A 19399-nucleotide genomic window follows, 5' to 3' on the forward strand; every position below is an offset into this window, starting at 1 on the left:
CCCATCTGTACTAAAAATACAAAAAATTAGCTAGGCATGGTGGCATGCACCTATAGTCCCATCTACTCAGGAGGCTGAGGCAGGAGAATCGCTTTAACCCAGGAGGCAGAGGTTGTAGTGAGCCAAGATCACACCATTGCACTCCAGCCTGGGCAGCAGAATGAGACTCTGTCTCAAAAATAGATAAATAATAAATAAATAAATAAATAAAAACGATATCTGGATCCAAATTGTGTTCCTGAAAATGGGACAAGATTACTCACCCAGATTGCTAAAACTTTACTAGTATTTGTGGAAGAAGACTTTTAAGATTTCTCATTTGTCTTTTGTGAATACTCTTCTAGAGAGACAATTTGCAGTTCATTTAGTCTTCTAGTAGCCTCTGCATACCAATAAAAAATGCCTCCCAGTTTGTGAAGCATTAGAGATTCCCTTTTATTTAGTGCTTCCTGTAGATGGACAATTTTGTATAAGTTAAAAACTTCCCTGTTGTGGCCACCATAATTCTAAACTGTCTTTGGTAAATATACTCATTTCTCTAGGAAAGCACAGGGTCTGGGTCCATAATGTTTATACATAAAATTAGCTGGAGTTCCAGTTGGAGGAGTTCTTGAATTCCTTAAATTCAGAAGAACCCATGATTTTTTGTCCTTCTAAAATCTTACCTACCTGAGGCCTCTTACTGGACCCAATCCAGTCAGGTTCAGTCTGACTTCCAGAGCCGATCTGGATGAAAAATGCTTAAAGGGTAAAAGTTGCAGGTTTCAGCTCAAGTGGTAACCTTCAAATGTACAATGAGAAACAGTAAGCACAAGGGACCTACCGGGAGGTACCTGTGCCCTGGTTACTTGTTGCTCCTGGAGGTCATCAGGGGTCTCCTTCCTGTTCCTCTGCTGAGAACTCTTAAAACATAGGCACATTAAAAATATAATGAGTTTATTTGAGCATTCAGCTCAAATTCATGAAGTGGGCAACACCAGACCAGAAGCAATCAAGGCTTCACCGAGGTGGCATGAGGGGAAAACTTTTATAAAGTGTTCAAGGAAGCAAAACAAAGACAATATTTGATTGGTTAAAGTGGAACGTCCTTAGTTAGAAGTTAGTTGGGGGTTTCTAATTGATAAGCGTCTAGTTAGAAGTTAGTTGGTGGTTTTTGATTGGTTAAGCTTAAGCTTCATTCTACTGTTTACATTGAACTGAGTTTTGATTTGCTCATATAGGCACACAAGGCCCTGGAGCTGTCTTGGCCTAATAGCCTCCCAATTAATTTCTTTTTTTATTTTATTTTTTTAAAGAGACTGGGTCTCATTATGTTGCCCAGGCAGGAGTTTTATGGCTACTTACAGCACAATCAAGGAACACTACAGCTTTGAACTCCTGGGCTCAAGTGATTCTTCTGCCTCAGTCACCTGAGTAGGACTATAGGTGTGTGCCACCAAACCCAGCTCTTAATTTTTTAACATCATAAAATAATAATAGAAAAGTTCGGTGATTTTGGTTTTTTTTTTTTTTTTTTTTTTTTTAGTACAGCTACCCTAATTTATTTTTCTGATTAAGCTATGCAAGCGCATTGGGGGAAAGGGAGTAGAGCCAGTCAAATACCTAGTCTCAAAAAACTCTATCTACCCTCCTACCGCTGCCCAATGGTAAAACATTTCAAACCCATTGAAGTTCATTTATTTTAAATATTTGATAAGGAATGAGGGAAACTTGACTGATATGTGACTAGCAAGTGCTAGATGTTTTATATAAATGTAATTTTTTACTACCTCCATACCACATTAATATTGATAATTATACTCTATAAATTGAGTGGTATATGATAGGCATATTTCTGAGTGATCTCATTTACTACTCACAACTGTCCAGTGACTTATATATCATTAGTCCCTTTTTACAGGAAGGAAATAGTCTCAGAGAGATTAAGTAAATATCCTAGTATAACACAAATAATAAATGGCAAAGTGAAGAATTAATAGTCATTAGCTTATTCATATTTATCAGTGAAACAAGAAGTCAGGTGCAGTGACACGTTCCTATAAATCCCAGCCTCTTAGAGGCTGAAGTGGAAGGATCACTTGAGGCCAGGAGTTAAAGACCAGCCTGGGCAACATTGCAAGACCCTGTCTCTTAAAAAAAAAAAAAATAACTACAAAATTAAAAAATAAACATAATACATATTTGAGATACTAGGCCAATCAGGATAGCTTAGAACTGATTTTTTTCTTTAGCATGGCATTTAAAACCTTCTTTAATCTGATTTTTTTCAAAGAAAAATGTATACACATTTAAACATTGATAGTATGATAAGGATTGGTTCTACCTAAGAATTTGTTATAATGAGTAATATATAATTTATTATAAAAAATAAAAGGCTATTAAGACATCACTGAGATAACTTTAAAGGGAAATAAAATTTATAGAGTTATGATCTAAATGCTCCTATTGTATTTGAGGATGTGTTCTTAGTCAAAGGAAAATGTATTGTATAACTATTTTTATGATGAAGAGTATTCAACTGAAATTTCATACAAAGGTAAATTTATATAAATTGACTGATTTATTTCCTAGATGTTTCTTTCATAAAGATTTTCACATTGGATTAAGAAATAACTTTTCCCAAAGATTCTTGAAATAAATATGCAATCTTTGCCCTCTTGTAATGCAGATCTGACAGGCGCTCAAGATGGAAGTGTAAGAATGTTTGAATGGGGCCATTCTCAAGAGATAACCTGTTTTCGATCTGGTGGCAATTCAAGAGTTACAAGAATGAGATTTAACTATCAGGGAAATAAGGTATTATATAAAAATGTAAATGGTAAAAATAATTTATTATGTTGGAGGTTTATAAATATCACTAGTTTGGGTTTCTGAAAAGAACAGCTCAGTGGGTAATAGTAAAGTATTCATCTATATAGATTTTTTAAAATTCTTCTCAAAGAACACTTCACTTGTTCTTCATGGAAGTATGTTATGTAGGTGTCCATTAAAACTCATTTAAGTGATTCTTAATGACCAAACGATTATCAATTCACCTTATATTACACACTTTTTATTATTAAATGCTCCTACTCTCTTTATCCCTTGGAACCTACTCAACATGTGATCCAGCAGCAAGTAACATCTAGAGCGTATTATAAATGCATATTATTATTCCTTCTCCAGATGTACTCAATCACTATCTGCATTTTAACCTGATATTGTTGTGATTGTACAAATACTAAAGTTTTTTAAGAGGAAGGGGTACTGCTCCAGAACAGAACATCAGCAAACTACATCCTAGCCACCTGTTTTATAAATAAAGTTTTATTAGACCACAGTTACCCCCATTCATTATTTTTCTTTGGCTACTTCCTACTACAACAGCATACATAGTTCAGGAGAACAAAGATCTTATAGCCAGCAAAATATTATATGGCCACCTAAGAAAAAGTTTGCCAGCCCTGCTCTAGAGCATCCTTTACTGTCTTCACTTCTCATAATCCTACTTTGTTCAAACTGCCCCCCGCTTTTGACGTTAGACAGCAATCTTTTATTGAACAGTACTCCTTGTGAAGCAGGGCTAATTTAGAGGCAGTGCACCCACAACCAGCCCAAACTGCCTCTTTTTGCTCCTAATATCTTATTAGGCCTCTACAAAATGATTAAAGGGTAAATCAATCTTCTTTTTGTTTTCAGGGCCATGCTTCACCAAAAATTACTCTCACAGACTCTAACTGATAGTTTACCTTGCCTTTTCTTTCCCCTCAGCCTCCCAACCTTAAAATTCTCACATGTTCCTTTTATCATTGTATGCTGCAGCCTTTTTTGTCTACCATGTTTGTCACATGACTGTATTTTCATTTCACAAAAGTCAATATAGTTTTATGTAGTTGTGAAACAAAATTTTGAGAGCTTGTTTCTTAATACCAGTTAGCAACGTTCTTATCTTCTTAATGGGAAATTAAGGGAACTTAGTACAGAAGCCTTTACAATTCTACTGTACTTTCAATTGTATTCTGTATCAGTATGCTTTTTGTGGTCATGCATTTCCACTTTGGTTGTCAGTTTTATATTGCTCCTAACTAATCTCTATACCTGAACCCTTATCTCTCTAATGCATCTTGCCAACATATTATATAACCAAAAACATAGTTACATGATTACAATATAGATGAGATCACATTATTATTTTTTTCAAGAACCCTTTAAGGCTCCTCATGTCAAATTCTTTAACAAGTATTTAAGACCTTCTATAATGTGACTTTATTTTTCAGCTTTAACATTCACTACAGCCTTCTGCATAGGCCATTTTAAGGCACAAAAAACTGCTTGTCTTTGCCTGCCCAGGTATCTTTGACAGGCAGCCAACTTACTATTCATTCACCTTAGCCTTGATGAAGTCTAATAGCACAACCCCTAAGCATGCTATCTCTTCTAGTAGGGAAGCCTCTTAAGGTAAATGGAAGAGATGACCCACACTGTATCACAATAATTCTGATGAATTTGATATTCAATTATGAATAGAAATACAGTGCCAAAAGCCAGTGAATATTTCAGAACTACTAAGTGTCTGGAAAGGGGTATTAAGCAGAATAAATAATAAATAACCTATGAGGACTAATTCCTCAGAGATTCAAGAATATATTACATTTGTAAAACAAGAACAGACTAGCATTAAACAGGGACAGTAGGAGAATAGAAAAGAGTTATTGGAAATTAAAAATATGATTCCCCGGCCGGGCGCGGTGGCTCAAGCCTGTAATCCCAGCACTTTGGGAGGCCGAGACGGGCGGATCACGAGGTCAGGAGATCGAGACCATCCTGGCTATCATGGTGAAACCCCGTCTCTACTAAAAATTACAAAAAACTAGCCAGGCAAGGTGGCGGGCACCTGTAGTCCCAGCTACTCGGGAGGCTGAGGCAGGAGAATGGCGTAAACCCGGGAGGCGGAGCTTGCAGTGAGCTGAGATCCGGCCACTGCACTCCAGCCTGGGCGACAGAGCGAGACTCCATCTCAAAAAAAAAAAAAAAAAATATGATTCCCCAAAATGTGGTCAGTGGGGGAACTACTTATTAGAAAAGCTAAACGGCAGAATGGAAATAGTTGAAAATCGGGTTTCTTGCTGGGAAGCACAAATTAAGAAATTATCCCATGATGATAATAATTTAGGAAATATTTCAGAAGAAAAAATGGAGGAAAAACAGTAGTCAAAGGAATAATAGATATTTCCCCAAACCAAATTGAGAAACAACACATACCTGCACACATCCTGTTTGTATATCTTTTGGTTTTTAAAGAGAGAATCCTATAAGGTTCTAAAAAGGAGTGAGAATGAAAATGGTTACTTACAACCCACATCCCACCCTGCCACTAAATGTCATTGGCCTATTACAAATAGATAGGAGAACAGTATTCACAGAATTCCGATGGACAAGGAATGGGAACTGAGTCGATGTCCATCCAAACTATCATTCAAATTTGCTGGCAAAATAAACATATTTTTAGGTATACAGAGACTTAACACATTCTATGTGTATACCCTTTCTGAAGAACATACCTAGATTTACTCCAGAAAACATAAGAGAAACTAGAAAAAGGAATAGACCTGGGAAAATATTATTAACAAATATAAAAACAATAGGTTAAATATTCATAATATTCATCCTGTCAGTCAAATTTTTTATAAGACAAATAATAGAGAAATAGATAAAAGATATTAACAGTTTACTAAGAAACTATGCCTGGCCAATAGCCCTCAACCCTCACTAATAATTGAAGAAATGCAAATAAAATGAGACTTATTTTTGTCTGCATAAAATTAACAAGTATTTTAGATTTTAATAATACCCCATGTTAACTAAAGTGTAAGAAAAATGACTCAATTTATATTACCACATAGGATTTAATTTTGGCATAGTCTGTTAATGTGATGCTCTTTAACAAAACTTTCCCATTTCTAGATGTCTATCCTACATAATTATGCAAAGGTATATGTATATATAGGAATGTTCAAAGCAGCCCTTTTTATATTAGAGAAAATTGAAAACGATATGGGAAAAGTTTTAAATTATAAAACCACTATACAGTGTAATACTACACACAGCACAAGAATGAGCTAAATGTATGTGTATTTACATGGGAAAGACAGTTACAATAAATCAAAAATGTAATTGTGTAACGGTATTATGATCCCATTTTTTTAATGCTATGTTGTGAATTTTTGAATATTCATAGAAACAAATCTGAAAGGAAACATATCAAATTGTTAATAGATGTTAGGTCTAGAGGCAGAGGAGGGTAGGAGTCCAAAGCAGACATTTGTTTTATTTTATATACTTTATAATAAGCTGCATTATGGCCGGGCGCGGTGGCTCACCCCTGTAATCCCAGCACTTTGGGAGGCCAAGGCGGGAGGATCACAAGGTCAGGAGATCGAGACCATCCTGGCTAACACAGTGAAACCCTGTCTCTACTAAAAATATAAAAAATTAGCCAGGCGTGGTGGCGGGCAACTGTAGTCCCAGTCACTTGGGAGGCTGAGTCAGGAGAATGGCGTGAACCCAGGAAGCGGAGGTTGCAGTGAGCCGAGATCACACCACTGAATGGCGTGAACCCAGGAAGCGGAGGTTGCAGTGAGCCGAGATCACACCACTGCACTCCAGCCTGGGCAACAGAGACTCCATCTCAAATAATAATAATAATAATAATAATAATAATAGAAGAAGAAGAAGAAGAAGAAGATGAGGAAGAGGAAGAGGAAGAAGAAAAGAAAAGAAGAAGTAGAAGAAGAAGAAAAGAAGAAGAAGCTGCATTATTTTTATAATCAAAGGAAAAAATTTTTGCTGTCTTATCCTTCAAGATCTGTATCACATACCTCCCTTATTGGATTATTTTGACATCTTACCAATCAGAGTTGCCCTGAGCGCCCATAGAGGAATTATTTTACTTTGGTAATCCTTACGTTATTTTACTTTGTACTCTTGTTCATGTGTTTTCCTTATTGTTTGTTTCTGAAAGTCCTTATTTTGTCTTTTTGGAAATGAACAGTTTTCTTTCTTATATATGATAAAGTTCTGTCATTTAGCATAATCTGTTAATCCAGTATCCTATTTTTGTAATACTTATAGAGAATATATAGACTGTGCTAGAGGCTAGTATAATAAAATGGGTGTCTAATGTTTGTTCTCTTTATGTCTACCCTGGGATTTTTAAAGTAGTAGCTGAATGGTTTTCTGAAATAGATCCATGTATAGGTGAAGTGAAAAATCAAATGACATACAATCAAATGTTTAAGAGTCAAAATATGAGTGTCACACTGAGGGTAAGGATAAATATATGCTTTTATATTTATATTAAATACTTTTAAATATTTTCTTTCTCTAAGTTTGGAATAGTTGATGCTGATGGATATTTAAGTCTGTATCAAACAAACTGGAAATGTTGTCCAGTTACTGGAAGCATGCCTAAGCCATACCTGGTAAGCCAAGAATTTCTACCTTTAAATAAAATTTGAATTTTCATTTTAAATAAGCCAAGAATATGTATTTGAGACAAGAATTATAGAACTAATAAATAAAATGTAGTCCTGTGTTCTTAGTCACTTTACTGTAAGATTCTGTCCTTGTGTTATGCGAAAATTACCCTGTGAAGCATAAAATTCTAGTCTCTGGTAATTTGGAAAGTTGACATGTATAGAAGCAACATGATGCCCCCAGATACCTATATATCCTGTGGATTACTACAGCCCTTTTCTAAGCTCACTAAGCTGGTTATTATATTATGCCTAAATAGAATGATTACCAAACCAATGCATCTGGTTATTTTTCTGCGATTATCTCTTATGAACAAAGTGAAAAGGACATCCTATAGCTGGTGCTGTTGTTATTTTCCTGTTCATCTCTTGTTTTAACAGAATATTGATACATCTCTATTCAGGACTATGCAGGCTTTTATGAACTTTCTATGGCTTCATAGAATACTGAATTTGTATTTTATATGCTTCAGTGAAGCCCTTTATTAGGACTAAGCAATTCCTATCAGAAAAAAGTTAAGAATATAGATTAATCGCTTCTTGGCTTTTTTGCTAGGATCAAATGAAGAATATAGGTTAAGATTCTGGTAATTTGCCCAAGGTTAATTGCTAGAATACAGTACTGATCTTAGTAAATGCAATCTAGCATGGGAGGATTGATTAGGGTACCTTGAAAGAATATTAATACTGTTTCTCATATTTTTATTAAGCCTAAAGATTTAGATGTTTAAGTTTATGTTCTCTAAGGGACTGTTTTTTGTTTTTTTTTTTTAACTTTTAAAAAAATAAATTGGTTTAAATTGTGAATGAGTGGCTTTTGGAGATTAAGAGGATTTTGTCTGTTTTAAGGATACATAATCTAGCACAGCTCCAGTAGTGTTCCAGGGGAAATGGGGAGGTGGCTCAAAGGAATAATCCTTGGTGTGGTGATTTTGGGATACTTAAAAAAATTCATTTTTTATTAAAGAGAAATATCTAAAACATAATTTTGAAGCTTTTATAAATGATGAAACCTCATAATTGTTTGGTAGAATATTGAAAAATGGTATATGTTTTCTAATTTTGATAACTATTAGTAATTTTTTTCATGTACTTGAATTTTTAAAAGCTTAAATATTTTTGAAAAATACCTGTCAATTATTTAACAAAGATAATTTAGTATCATCTAAAATTCTAGTTTCTATGTTCTAAAACAAAAATTTTCACTATACTGGGGAAAATCTTTAAGTTTAACCTCCTTGTGTTTTCCTTTGAACTTTTGGTTGAACAAAAGCAGAGAGATTCATAACAGGTCATGACATGTGCTGCCTACTTAAATAGTTCAGGAAAAGTGTGTGTATGTGTGGATGTCTACAAATATGAAAGAGAAGTAGAAGCAAAACCAATGTGCCAAAATGTTAAAAAGTTGTTGCATCTGGGTAAAAGGTATATGAAAGTTCTCTGTATTACTTTTACAATTTTTCTAAAGTTCAAAGGAAAAAAAATGATACAGAGGATTTAAGAAAGCCAGAAACTACATGATCACTTTTTGAAGAATACATTTGCCTGGTTATGACATTTTTAGTGAGAGCAGTAACATATATTGTTTGTAACCATTCCAGACTTGGCAGTGTCATAACAAAACAGCCAATGATTTTGTCTTCGTTAGTTCCTCCTCTCTGATAGCTACAGCTGGTCTTTCAACTGAAAATAGGTAAGAGATGATAGCTAAAATTGAAGTATGAGAAAGTATAGCTGAACTTTTTTTTATTGTTCCTGTCCTTGTGTTTCATGAAAGTTTACTTACGGCTTTAGATACAGTATTTTTATTCTAAAAACTATTATTTGTTGGCCATGTTATTCCAGCCCCACCCCCAAAAGCTGTGGTTGTAAGAAAGTGTCATCTCCTGCCCTAATGTCTGTCTGCCGCTTTTGATTTCTGTCATATAACTGAGTTCTGAGATCGAGGCCCACTGAATTTGCTTAGCTTTTATATTTATCCGTAAGGCCTCATTTTGCACTAGAAACAGGATTGTAAGACTATAGATTCTTCAGCTCGTCTTCCGTAGATATTTCTTATGTATGTTGGTCCCCCCACACGGTAGAAATAAATTTTCTTTGTGCTCAAGAAAATTCAGCATCTCTCCTATTATGTATGTCAGTCCAACTGTTAGAGAATCAGTGAATACAAAAAGAAGTTTCCATATTCAGCCTTCATGTATTATTATTTGTAAATGCTTGTTAATCTAAAGTTACTCAAATTTTTAAGCTATAATAGTAGTTTTAAATTTTCTGTAAGATTTATGGGTCGGGCACGGTGGCTCATGCTTGTAAGCCCAGCATTTTGGGAGGCCGAGGTGGGCGGATCACTTGAGGCCAGCAATTTGAGACCAGCCTGGCCAACATGGTGAAACCCCATCTCTACTAAAAATACAAAAAATAACCAGGCATAGTGGCGGGTACCTGTAATCCCACCTACTCAGGGGGCTGAGGCAGGAGAATAGCTTGAACCTGGGAGGCGGAGGTTGCAGTGAGCCAAGACCACGCCGTTGCACTCCAGCCTGGGCGACAAGAGTGCGAAACTCCATCTCAAATGTGGCCAGAGCATGGTGGCTCATGGCTGTAATCCCAGCACCTTGGCAGGCTAAGGCAGGAGGATCACTTCAGCCCAGGAGTTTGAGACCAGCCTGGGCAATATAGGGAGACCCCATCTCTACAAAAAATTTTAAAAATTAGCCAGACATGGTGGCACACATCTGTAGTCCCAGTTACTCAGGACACTGAGGTGGGAGGATTGCTTGAGCCCGTAAGATCGAGGCTGCAGTGAGCCAAGATTCCACCACTGCACCCTTTTTTAATACAAAAATTAATGTCATATAAATTTGTTGGTTACTTGTATTGGTTGTTTTTATAAATTTAAGAACCTTCTGTGATTGCAAGGTTTAGTCACACAGTTATATATGACATATTTTTTATTCTGTTAACTTTTTGTGTCACGCAGAAGTAATCTTTTTTTTTTTTCCAGAAACGTATGTTTGTGGGATACTCTTGTAGCACCTGCCAATAGTTTAGTCCATGGTAAGTTTTCAAAGCATTTTATAAATTTTGAAAGTCAGGAAATTCATAAGCTAAGTATTATTTATAAATGGATTTGTTACTAATGACACTTGTATTTATTAACCCATGAGATTTATTTTGCCTATGATGGTAGGATTTGAAAGCAAAAGGATGCAATATACATAATTAACTCTTCACTATACCTTGATGGGGGGCATTGGGACATAGATAATATAAAAATCATTTGTCTTTACTTTGAATCTGATAGCCAAAGGTTATTGTAAACATGATGTAAACTCAATATTATGTCCCCTCTCACCACTCCTATTCAGCATTGCACTGGAAGTCCTAGCTAATGCAGTAACACAATAATAGGAAATAAAATGTATATAAATGGAAGGGAAGAAATAAAACTGTCTTTATTCACAGAAGACATAATTTTCTGTAAAATATCCCAAAGAATCTACAAAAGAAACTCACAAGTATAGCAAGGTCCCAGGATACAAGGCCAGTATACAGTTGACCCTTGAACAACATAGGGATTGGGATGCTGACCCCTGCACAGTTGAAAATTCTCATATAATTTTTTATTCTCCCCAGAATTTAACTACTAATAGCCTAGTGTTTACTGGATACCTTGTTAATAATATAGCCAGTTAGCACATGTTTTGTATATGTATTATATAGGAAGCTAGAGAAAAGAAAGTGTTATGAAAATCGTAAGAGTACATACAGTAGTGTACTGTATTTATTGATACTGTAAAGTTTATGTCATCTGTTTACAAGGTGAATTATCCGTCTGAAATGGCAGGCAACTACAGCTGCAGACCTTAATTTGTGGTGCATATCAAGCAATTCAACTTTTTTCGTGTAATGTCTTGACTTTTCTCTGCTTTTTGGGAACACTTCCAGCATTACTAGTGGCATGTTGTGTGGTTCCCATGGTGTTATTCAAGGTTTACACTATTGCACTAAATACAGTGAAGAATTCACAAGTACCACAGCAGATCACTTTTCACCGCAATATACAGTTTACTGGAGAGAGGACCTGCCCACGTAGAAATGATTAGCATCACACAGCATTTTAAGTGTATACTTGAAACACTTAGGAGCTAACTGCAATAGCAACAGGAGGTGGTTACTAAATTATAACAGTAGTACAGTATGTACTATAATTAATTTTATGCACTTATGATTTCATACTGTATTTTTGTTTACATTTCTTGACTGTCAGTGGCACCACTTACAATCTATATTTGTGTGCGTGCATTTCAATAAATTTAACTTTTTATAAAGATTTATGTATATTTTATGGTAGTAAATGATAAAATAGACTAGCATCTACATGTATTTTATGCATTCATAGCATACTTTTTCATAATTTTTTTGGTATTTCTTGGCTATGTGGGTTGTCTGCAAGTTTTTTCAAATTATCTCAAATCTTTAAAAAATGTTCCAATATATCTATTGAATAAATCAAAGAAGATCTAAATAAATGAGTGATACTCCACATTCACAGATTAGAAGACTCAATATTCTTAAGATGTCAGTTTGTCTTGATTTTATAGATTCAACACAATCCTAATCAAAATTCCAGCATGCTACTTTGTAGATACCAACAAACTGATTCTGAAGTTTATATGGGAAGGCAAAGGAATAGCCAACCAAATACTGGAGAAAAACACACTTGTGGGACTCACACTATACTATCTGATTTCAACACTTATAAGCTACAGTAGTCAAGACATTGTGGTATTAGCTTAAGAATATACACATAGATCATGGAACAGAATGGAGAGCCCACTGATAGACTCACATATATAGTAGACTTATCTTTAATATGTCACAGAGGCAATTCAGTGGAGAAACGATAGTCTTTTCAACAAATAATGCCAGAACAATTGAGTGTCAACATATAAAAAATTGAACCCAGATACAGACCTCACCTTTCATAAAAAGTAACTCAAACTGGACCATAAACCTGCATGTAATATGCAAAATAATAAAACTCCTGGAAGGAATGAATTGAATAGAAGTCAGAATAGTGATTGCGTTTGTTGGGGAGGAGAATCGACCATGAAAGGGCATGAAATTACCTTCTGGGATGATGAAAATATTCTGTACCTTGATCTTAGTGATGGTTACACAGATGTATTCATTTGTCAGTGCTCATCAAGGTATATACTTAAAACGTGTGCATTTTCTTCTGGGAAGTTATATCTCAAAGTACTGGTCAAAGTTCCTTCTCTATAATTAATTTTATTTCAAGTCTTACAGTAATAACCAAGTGCTTAGTTTATGCCATGGACTCTACATGATCTGCATATATGAACTAATTTAATCATCAGGAAACCCTATTAGGTTGGTGATAATCTCTTTTACAAATGATGAAACTGAGACTTAAGTAATTCAGCAAAAGCACACATTTAAACCCACACAGAAACCAGGATTGAAACCCAGGCGATCTAACTCCAGAATCCTCACTCTTCATTATGCAATATTCTCCTTAAGCTATATGCAGATTTTTTCCCTAAAATTTGTTAGGCTGGACTCTTTTTTAAAGAAAAATAGTATCGTATTTTTATGTTTCTGATACTGATGTGTCTTCAAATTCATGAATCTTTTCTTTTACGAGGCTTAATCTGCTGTTAATCCCATCCAGTTCCTTTTTTATCTTGAGCCTTGCTGTTTTTAATCTGTTAAATTTTGATTTAGGCCTCTCATGCCTCTACTTAACTTATAATTATAATGGACTTTTACTTTCCTTACCTACTAATTCTGTCATCTCTGTCATTTCTGGGTTAGTTTCAATTGATGGATTTTTCTTCTCCTTATGGGTTATATTTTCCTGCTTCATTACATTCCTGTTAATTTATTATTAGATGCCAAGCATTGTGAATTTTACCTCATTAAGTGTCTATTATTTTTGTATTCTGTAAATGTTCTTGAGCTTTGCTCTGGGATAGGTCTAACTTACTTGGAAACAGTTGAATCTGGGAGACCTTGGTTAAACAGGACCAGAGCAACATTTGGTCTAGGGCTGATTTTCCTCCACTACTGTGTCAAATGCTTCTGAGTACTCCACTGAGGCTGGTATGGAACCAGTTCAGCCAGGGTTCCTCTCCTAGTGCCATGGTCAGAAAACTCTAGGCAGTAAGCTTAGGGCAGTTTTATGACCAACCCAGTTTGTTTCCCATCTCTCAGAGATCATGCTTCATTAACTTACATCCAGTGTCTCAAATCATTGGTTTTTATATTTCATTTGATTTTTTAATTGTTTCAGGCAGGAGAGCAAATCTGGTCTATTATTTCACCTTAGCCAAAAGCCAGAAGTCTATGTCTTTTTATTGTTAAGTGTTTTTGTTTTTAATTTACTTTCAGCTTTTACCTGCCATGACAGTGGAGCCACAGTTTTAGCATATGCTCCAAAACATCAGCTACTAATATCAGGTGGCAGAAAAGGTTTTACATATGCATTTGACCTTTGTCAACGACAACAGAGGCAGCTTTTCCAGAGCCATGATTCTCCTGTTAAAGCCATTGCTGTTGATCCAACTGAAGAGTACTTTGTTACAGGATCTGCCGAAGGCAATATAAAGGTAAACATAATTGATGCCACAACATCTACAAAATGAAAAGAAATCTTCAGAAACCTTAGCTCTTTAATCATGTCGATGCCATCAGTCTGTTTAAATAATAGTTATATTAACTCCTTTGTAGTCAGCAATGGTAATTGCTATTTAATCTTTCAGTGAATGTAATAATATTTAACTTGAAAATTTTATATTTTTCATTTGTTTTAAAATATGTTTAATTCATACTAAAACACCAAATTTTCCATGGATATAAACATAATGCAGATATTAGAGTTTGTCTTGACTCCGTGTTCAGAGTTACATAATTTACTTAATTTCCAGGGGCTGAGAAATGTATTGATAATTTTCTTTTATCCCACATTGTTCCCCATTTTTTCATATATATTATTATCCAGTCACTCAGTGCCTAATTCAAGAATTGTGGATAAACCTTGCCTTTAGCAGTCCTTTTCAGAGTCCTTTGTGTTGAAAACTTAAAGACAGGTTGTTTAAAATGTTAAGCAGCTTGTTAAAAATGTTAAACAGCTTATTAAATATGCAAATCGCTGGGTCTCATCCCAGAAATACTCAGTCTATAAGTAAGTCCAAGACTCAGGGATCTGCATTTTAATAACACATACCTAGTAATTTTAATGGAGGGTCCTTTAGCCCTGTTTGGTAATTGGTAAGTCAGTTTAGACTAATCCCCATGTTGTTTTAATAATCAGCAACCCTAGACTAGAGGGGTTTAGTTTCATTGAATTTATTAATTTAAACACTTACTTAGTAGAATCAGATGGGTTTTTTAGAGCCAGCAAATTATTTACATAATTCTCATCCAGGAAAAGACTAGAATTATAGAATTTTTAAAAGGCTTTTTCTTAAAATCAAATATATATATATATATGCATATATATATACACATATATACACACATATACACACACACCAACAGAATTATTTTCCTTTAGTTTGAAACTACTTTCTTATTTGAACTGACTGTCTAGTTTAGAATATGCTATAGTTAGGTTGGTTCTTTTTTTTTTGAGACGGAGTCTTGCTCTGTCGCCAGGCTAGAGCACAGTGGCAGGATCTCGGCTCACTGTAACCTCCACCTCCCGGATTCAAGCGATTTCCCTGCCTCTGCTTCCTGAGTAGCCAGGACTACAGGCGTGTGCCACTATGCCCTGCTAATTTTTTGTATTTTAGTAGAGACGGGGTTTCACCATGTTGGCCAGGATGGTCTCGATCTCCTGACCTCATGATCCACCTGCCTCTGCCTCCCAAAGTGCTGGGATTGCAGGCATGAGCCACCGCACCTGGCCTAGATTGGTTCTTTAGTTTGTACTTTGATCCTGCGGTTTATTGTTTAATCAAGGTTAAAAAAAAAAAAAAAAAAGACTTGAAAATATACAATGTATTCATAGGTGGGGTAGTATGAATTCATGAATTTCTTAGAGTAAATAAACGTTTAAAAAAATGATCTCCAGTAAAACCAGGAAATAAGTTGGTTTCGCTAAACCTAAAATAGATGTCCTGAAAGCATTTAAGTTCTTCACATAAGTAAAGGTGCTTATAATTTGCTTTACAAACAGACACATTTATTTTGATAAGGGCTGGAAATACAAAATCTTAGTAAATTAAGTATCCTGAAATTATAATAATTAACTTTGTCTTATGGTTAAAATATAGCTTTGCCTGGTCAGAGGGCCTCTAGGTGTCAAGTACTTCCCTCTTTCCAGCTGTTCTGATCCCTGGTTGAACATTCAGTAATATAAAGAAGAGATTACCTTAATGTACAACTATACAGCAAAAGCTCTGCTAAGAGATAGGAAACCTTGATTTTAATCCTTATAGTATTACAAGTTTCTGTAGCATTGTACACTTAACCTCCTTGTTACCTACATTGTCTCTCTTACTGGATGAATTTTTAAGTATTTTGTGTTAAAGCGATTGGTAAATTACAACAGCCTATACAGAATCAAGGTGTTATGATCCTAGGCCTACACAGATTTTTCTCTATTTTTGTTTTGGAAATTCCTTACTGCACAGGAATGCAGGCCTAAAATTTTCATTTGGTTTCTTTTCTTTTCTTTTCTTTTCTTTGAGATGCAGTTTCACTCTTGTTGCCCAGGCTGGAGTGCAGTGGTGCAATCTTGGGTCACTGCAAACTCCACCTCCCAGGTCCAAGCCATTCTCCTGCCTCAGCCTCCTGAGTAGCTGGGATTACAGGCATGCGCCACCACGCCCGGCTAATTTTGTATTTCTAGTAGAGATGGGGTTTCTCCGTGTTGGTCAGGCTGGTCTCCAACTCCTGACCGTAGGTGGTCTCCCCACCTCAGCCTCCCAAAGTGCTGGGATTACAGGCGTGAGCCACTGCACCTGGACTCGTTTGGTTTCTTAAGGTCATTATCAACCCTAATTTTCCTTTCGTTCTTAATATCTTTCAGATTTGGAGTCTCTCTACCTTTGGTCTTCTCCATACTTTTGTCAGTGAACATGCTCGGCAGTCCATTTTTAGGAATATTGGAACTGGAGTGATGCAAATTGAGACAGGGCCCGCAAATCACATTTTCTCCTGTGGAGCTGATGGAACAATGAAAATGAGAATACTGCCAGATCAGTTTAGCCCTTTAAATGAAGTGTTGAAAAATGATGTGAAATTTATGCTATAACATTTTTACAATAAGATGTACAATTTATTACCTACATGGAAGTAGTCACCAGATGTAATATACAGTGATCATTCTCTATGCCACAAATTAGCTAATGCTTTCTTGTTTTTATATTTATTTTATGGAGCTTTGCCCTTGATGCACTGATGCCTTAAAAATTAACAAGGTCATTCAGAAGTAGATTACATTGCCTAAAGTAGAATGTGTAAGTAATGCTGTAATAATACATATCATAGAATATTATAATCAGTATGTCATAGTGTTAAAGGTGTTTTGTTTTCTTATTAGTACTCTTCCACAGGCATCTCTGCATGAATTTCTTCCACAGTAAAAATACCTTTTTTGAAAAGGCAATTGTACATAATACTTATCCCTTAATTCACCACACTCTCACTTCCTTTATTAGCCTTATACATCTCACACTCTTCTTAATGATAGACATTTGAGTAAGAATGAAAAAAATAATGAACATCTTCATTAAAATTGTCATTGAGATGTCAGTGATAAATGAGCCAGATGGCTCATTATGTAAGGTTTTCATCAGTTTCCCCTCTGGAGCCCAAGTTATATGTATGTATAGTGTGTGTGTGTGTGTGTATCTTACATATCTTATTTGAACTTAGTTGTACATATTAGCAAAAACTGGTTTTTCATGTGTTTTTGTGCCATAACAACTACGGCCACTAGAATAACTTTTTTTTTGCAACTGTGCTTTTCATTTTAAAAAAATTTTTGAATTCCCATCCTAATTTTCAAATAAGTTTCAAGGAGACTTTCAGGATTATTGTTTTAAAGATTAGATTTAGTCAAATAAGTCTTAGCAGGCAATAAAGTTTCTGTGGTGGCATATATCATATAAGACACTTAAAGTAAGTTTGTGAATTTGTCAACTTTTGGAGCATCAAACATATCTTACTTAAATTTTATTTTATCTTATTTTTAGGTGCTTTTAATCTCAAAATTCTGAAAAGCTTATAGCAGTGTTTTCAGAAACAAATGTGAAAACAGTCAAATTAAGTAGACACTGTTTAGAAATGTAAAATACTCTCCAGATCTACCATTAATAGAAAATAAACTAAACCTTATATTTTATTTTTGCCAAAATATTTTATTATAAAGTATGACCAAAATATTTAAAATGCACAATGCTTTTAACTTAAATGCGCTAACCCTGTTTCTGTCTGTTTTGTGCTGTACCTTTTCTGATTCAGAATTATAGAAAACTTGATAAATACTTGATTTTAACCAATGAGACTACAGGCAGATGAGACTAAGTGTTTATGGGACAATTATATACTATTTAACTTAAATATATTTTGTTTAATAGGAAATATATAATAAGAGCATTTTATGTAATAAAATATGGGCAATGATTATCTTGGAAATTAAAGAGTCAAAGCAAAGAAATGAAGGGCTGATAAAATGAATTTTGTAATATCCTCAGGATACTTTTATCTTAAAAGTATGTTTGTAAATTGTATTTCAACAATTTTAAATGTGTTGAGCAAGTTGCAGTGAAAACACTGTCATTATGTAGAGAGTTTATATGCACATAATAACCTGTACCTATAAGTTGTGCAATAACCATGCGTGACTATTTTGCCATGGAGAAATCTGACAGCATTGCAAACAATAATATTGTTTGATGTAGTTAACCTTGTTATTTTTCAGCAATTTCTTCACAAATCAAGATTCAAACAGCTTTAAATACTTTCAATGAGATAAAATATTTACTATTATGCTTATTAGAACAAAAGGTGTTAAGGATGAACTAAATATTTTAATTGAGCGTTTATATGGATAATCATACATTATGTAAGCCCATATGTATTTACATCCAGAGTCATAATATTTTAAATAAACAATCATGCAGAAACTTTTTTGGGGGATATACTATTGTTTTAAGATCTCTGCCAATTTAGCTGACTTAAAATATGTGACATTTTAAAAATCAAGAATTTCTACATTTGTATTTGGTTAATGTAAGGAGGATGGAATAACTTTCCCAAATAGCCTGTTCTTTTCTACAGTCTTTTTAAGTTGATAGGTAAGCATTATTCAAGGAAGGTGGGAATAAAAATTGTTGAAATGTTTAAGTATAAAATGATGTACATATATGTAAAATTTCATTATCCACATTAATGGAATAGATACATCAAAATACATTTTTTAATTGTGTGTTTTCTAAGAATGTGGCTTTGTGATCATATAAGGATTCACAGCATTAACAAATCTTATTTTCTGAAATCTAGGATTTTTCTTAACTAAAACCATGGAACAGTCATCTCCATCCTCCTTTCTTGCTCTTTGCCCTTGCCCTCCCTTTGAAAAAAAAAATTATTTTTTAAAAAAATTGCAGAAATTTCTCACATTGGTCTCAACAATGGAAACACAATACAAAGACACATTCAAAGAAAAGCCTATACAACCTTAGGGTGGAAGTGATCTTTTAACAAGATTGGAAACACAGACATATTTTACTTAATAAAAAATTTAAATGTCATATGGCAGGGACCACAGTCAAAGTTAAAACAACAAGTAGACTAGAAGAAATATTTGTATAGTAATAGGAAACATGTCAGTGTCTCTGTATACAAAG

The 19399-nt window shown here is 34.6% G+C and overlaps 1 protein-coding gene across 10 annotated transcripts in view; it reads left to right on the plus strand.

Annotated features, from left to right (window-relative positions):
* DMXL1 (Dmx like 1) overlaps window positions 1–18904 on the plus strand; it is a 175054-nt gene extending 156150 nt beyond the window's left edge. For 6 of the 10 annotated variants that reach the window (XM_031666421.1, XM_031666420.1, XM_031666423.1 and 3 more), the window contains 6 exons: window positions 2669–2796; window positions 7368–7460; window positions 9116–9207; window positions 10519–10571; window positions 13932–14149; window positions 16576–18904. In XM_031666421.1, the coding sequence (XP_031522281.1) occupies window positions 2669–2796; window positions 7368–7460; window positions 9116–9207; window positions 10519–10571; window positions 13932–14149; window positions 16576–16800 (809 nt within the window). In that variant the 3' untranslated portion in view covers window positions 16801–18904. The remainder of the gene's footprint in view (window positions 1–2668; window positions 2797–7367; window positions 7461–9115; window positions 9208–10518; window positions 10572–13931; window positions 14150–16575) is intronic. The other 4 variants (XM_021939615.2, XM_003900023.5, XM_003900022.4 and 1 more) reach the window with 2 other exon arrangements.
* Window positions 18905–19399: the final 495 nt, after the last annotated feature.

This window comes from Papio anubis, chromosome 5, assembly GCF_008728515.1.
Source record: "Papio anubis isolate 15944 chromosome 5, Panubis1.0, whole genome shotgun sequence".
Lineage (NCBI taxonomy): Eukaryota > Metazoa > Chordata > Mammalia > Primates > Cercopithecidae > Papio > Papio anubis.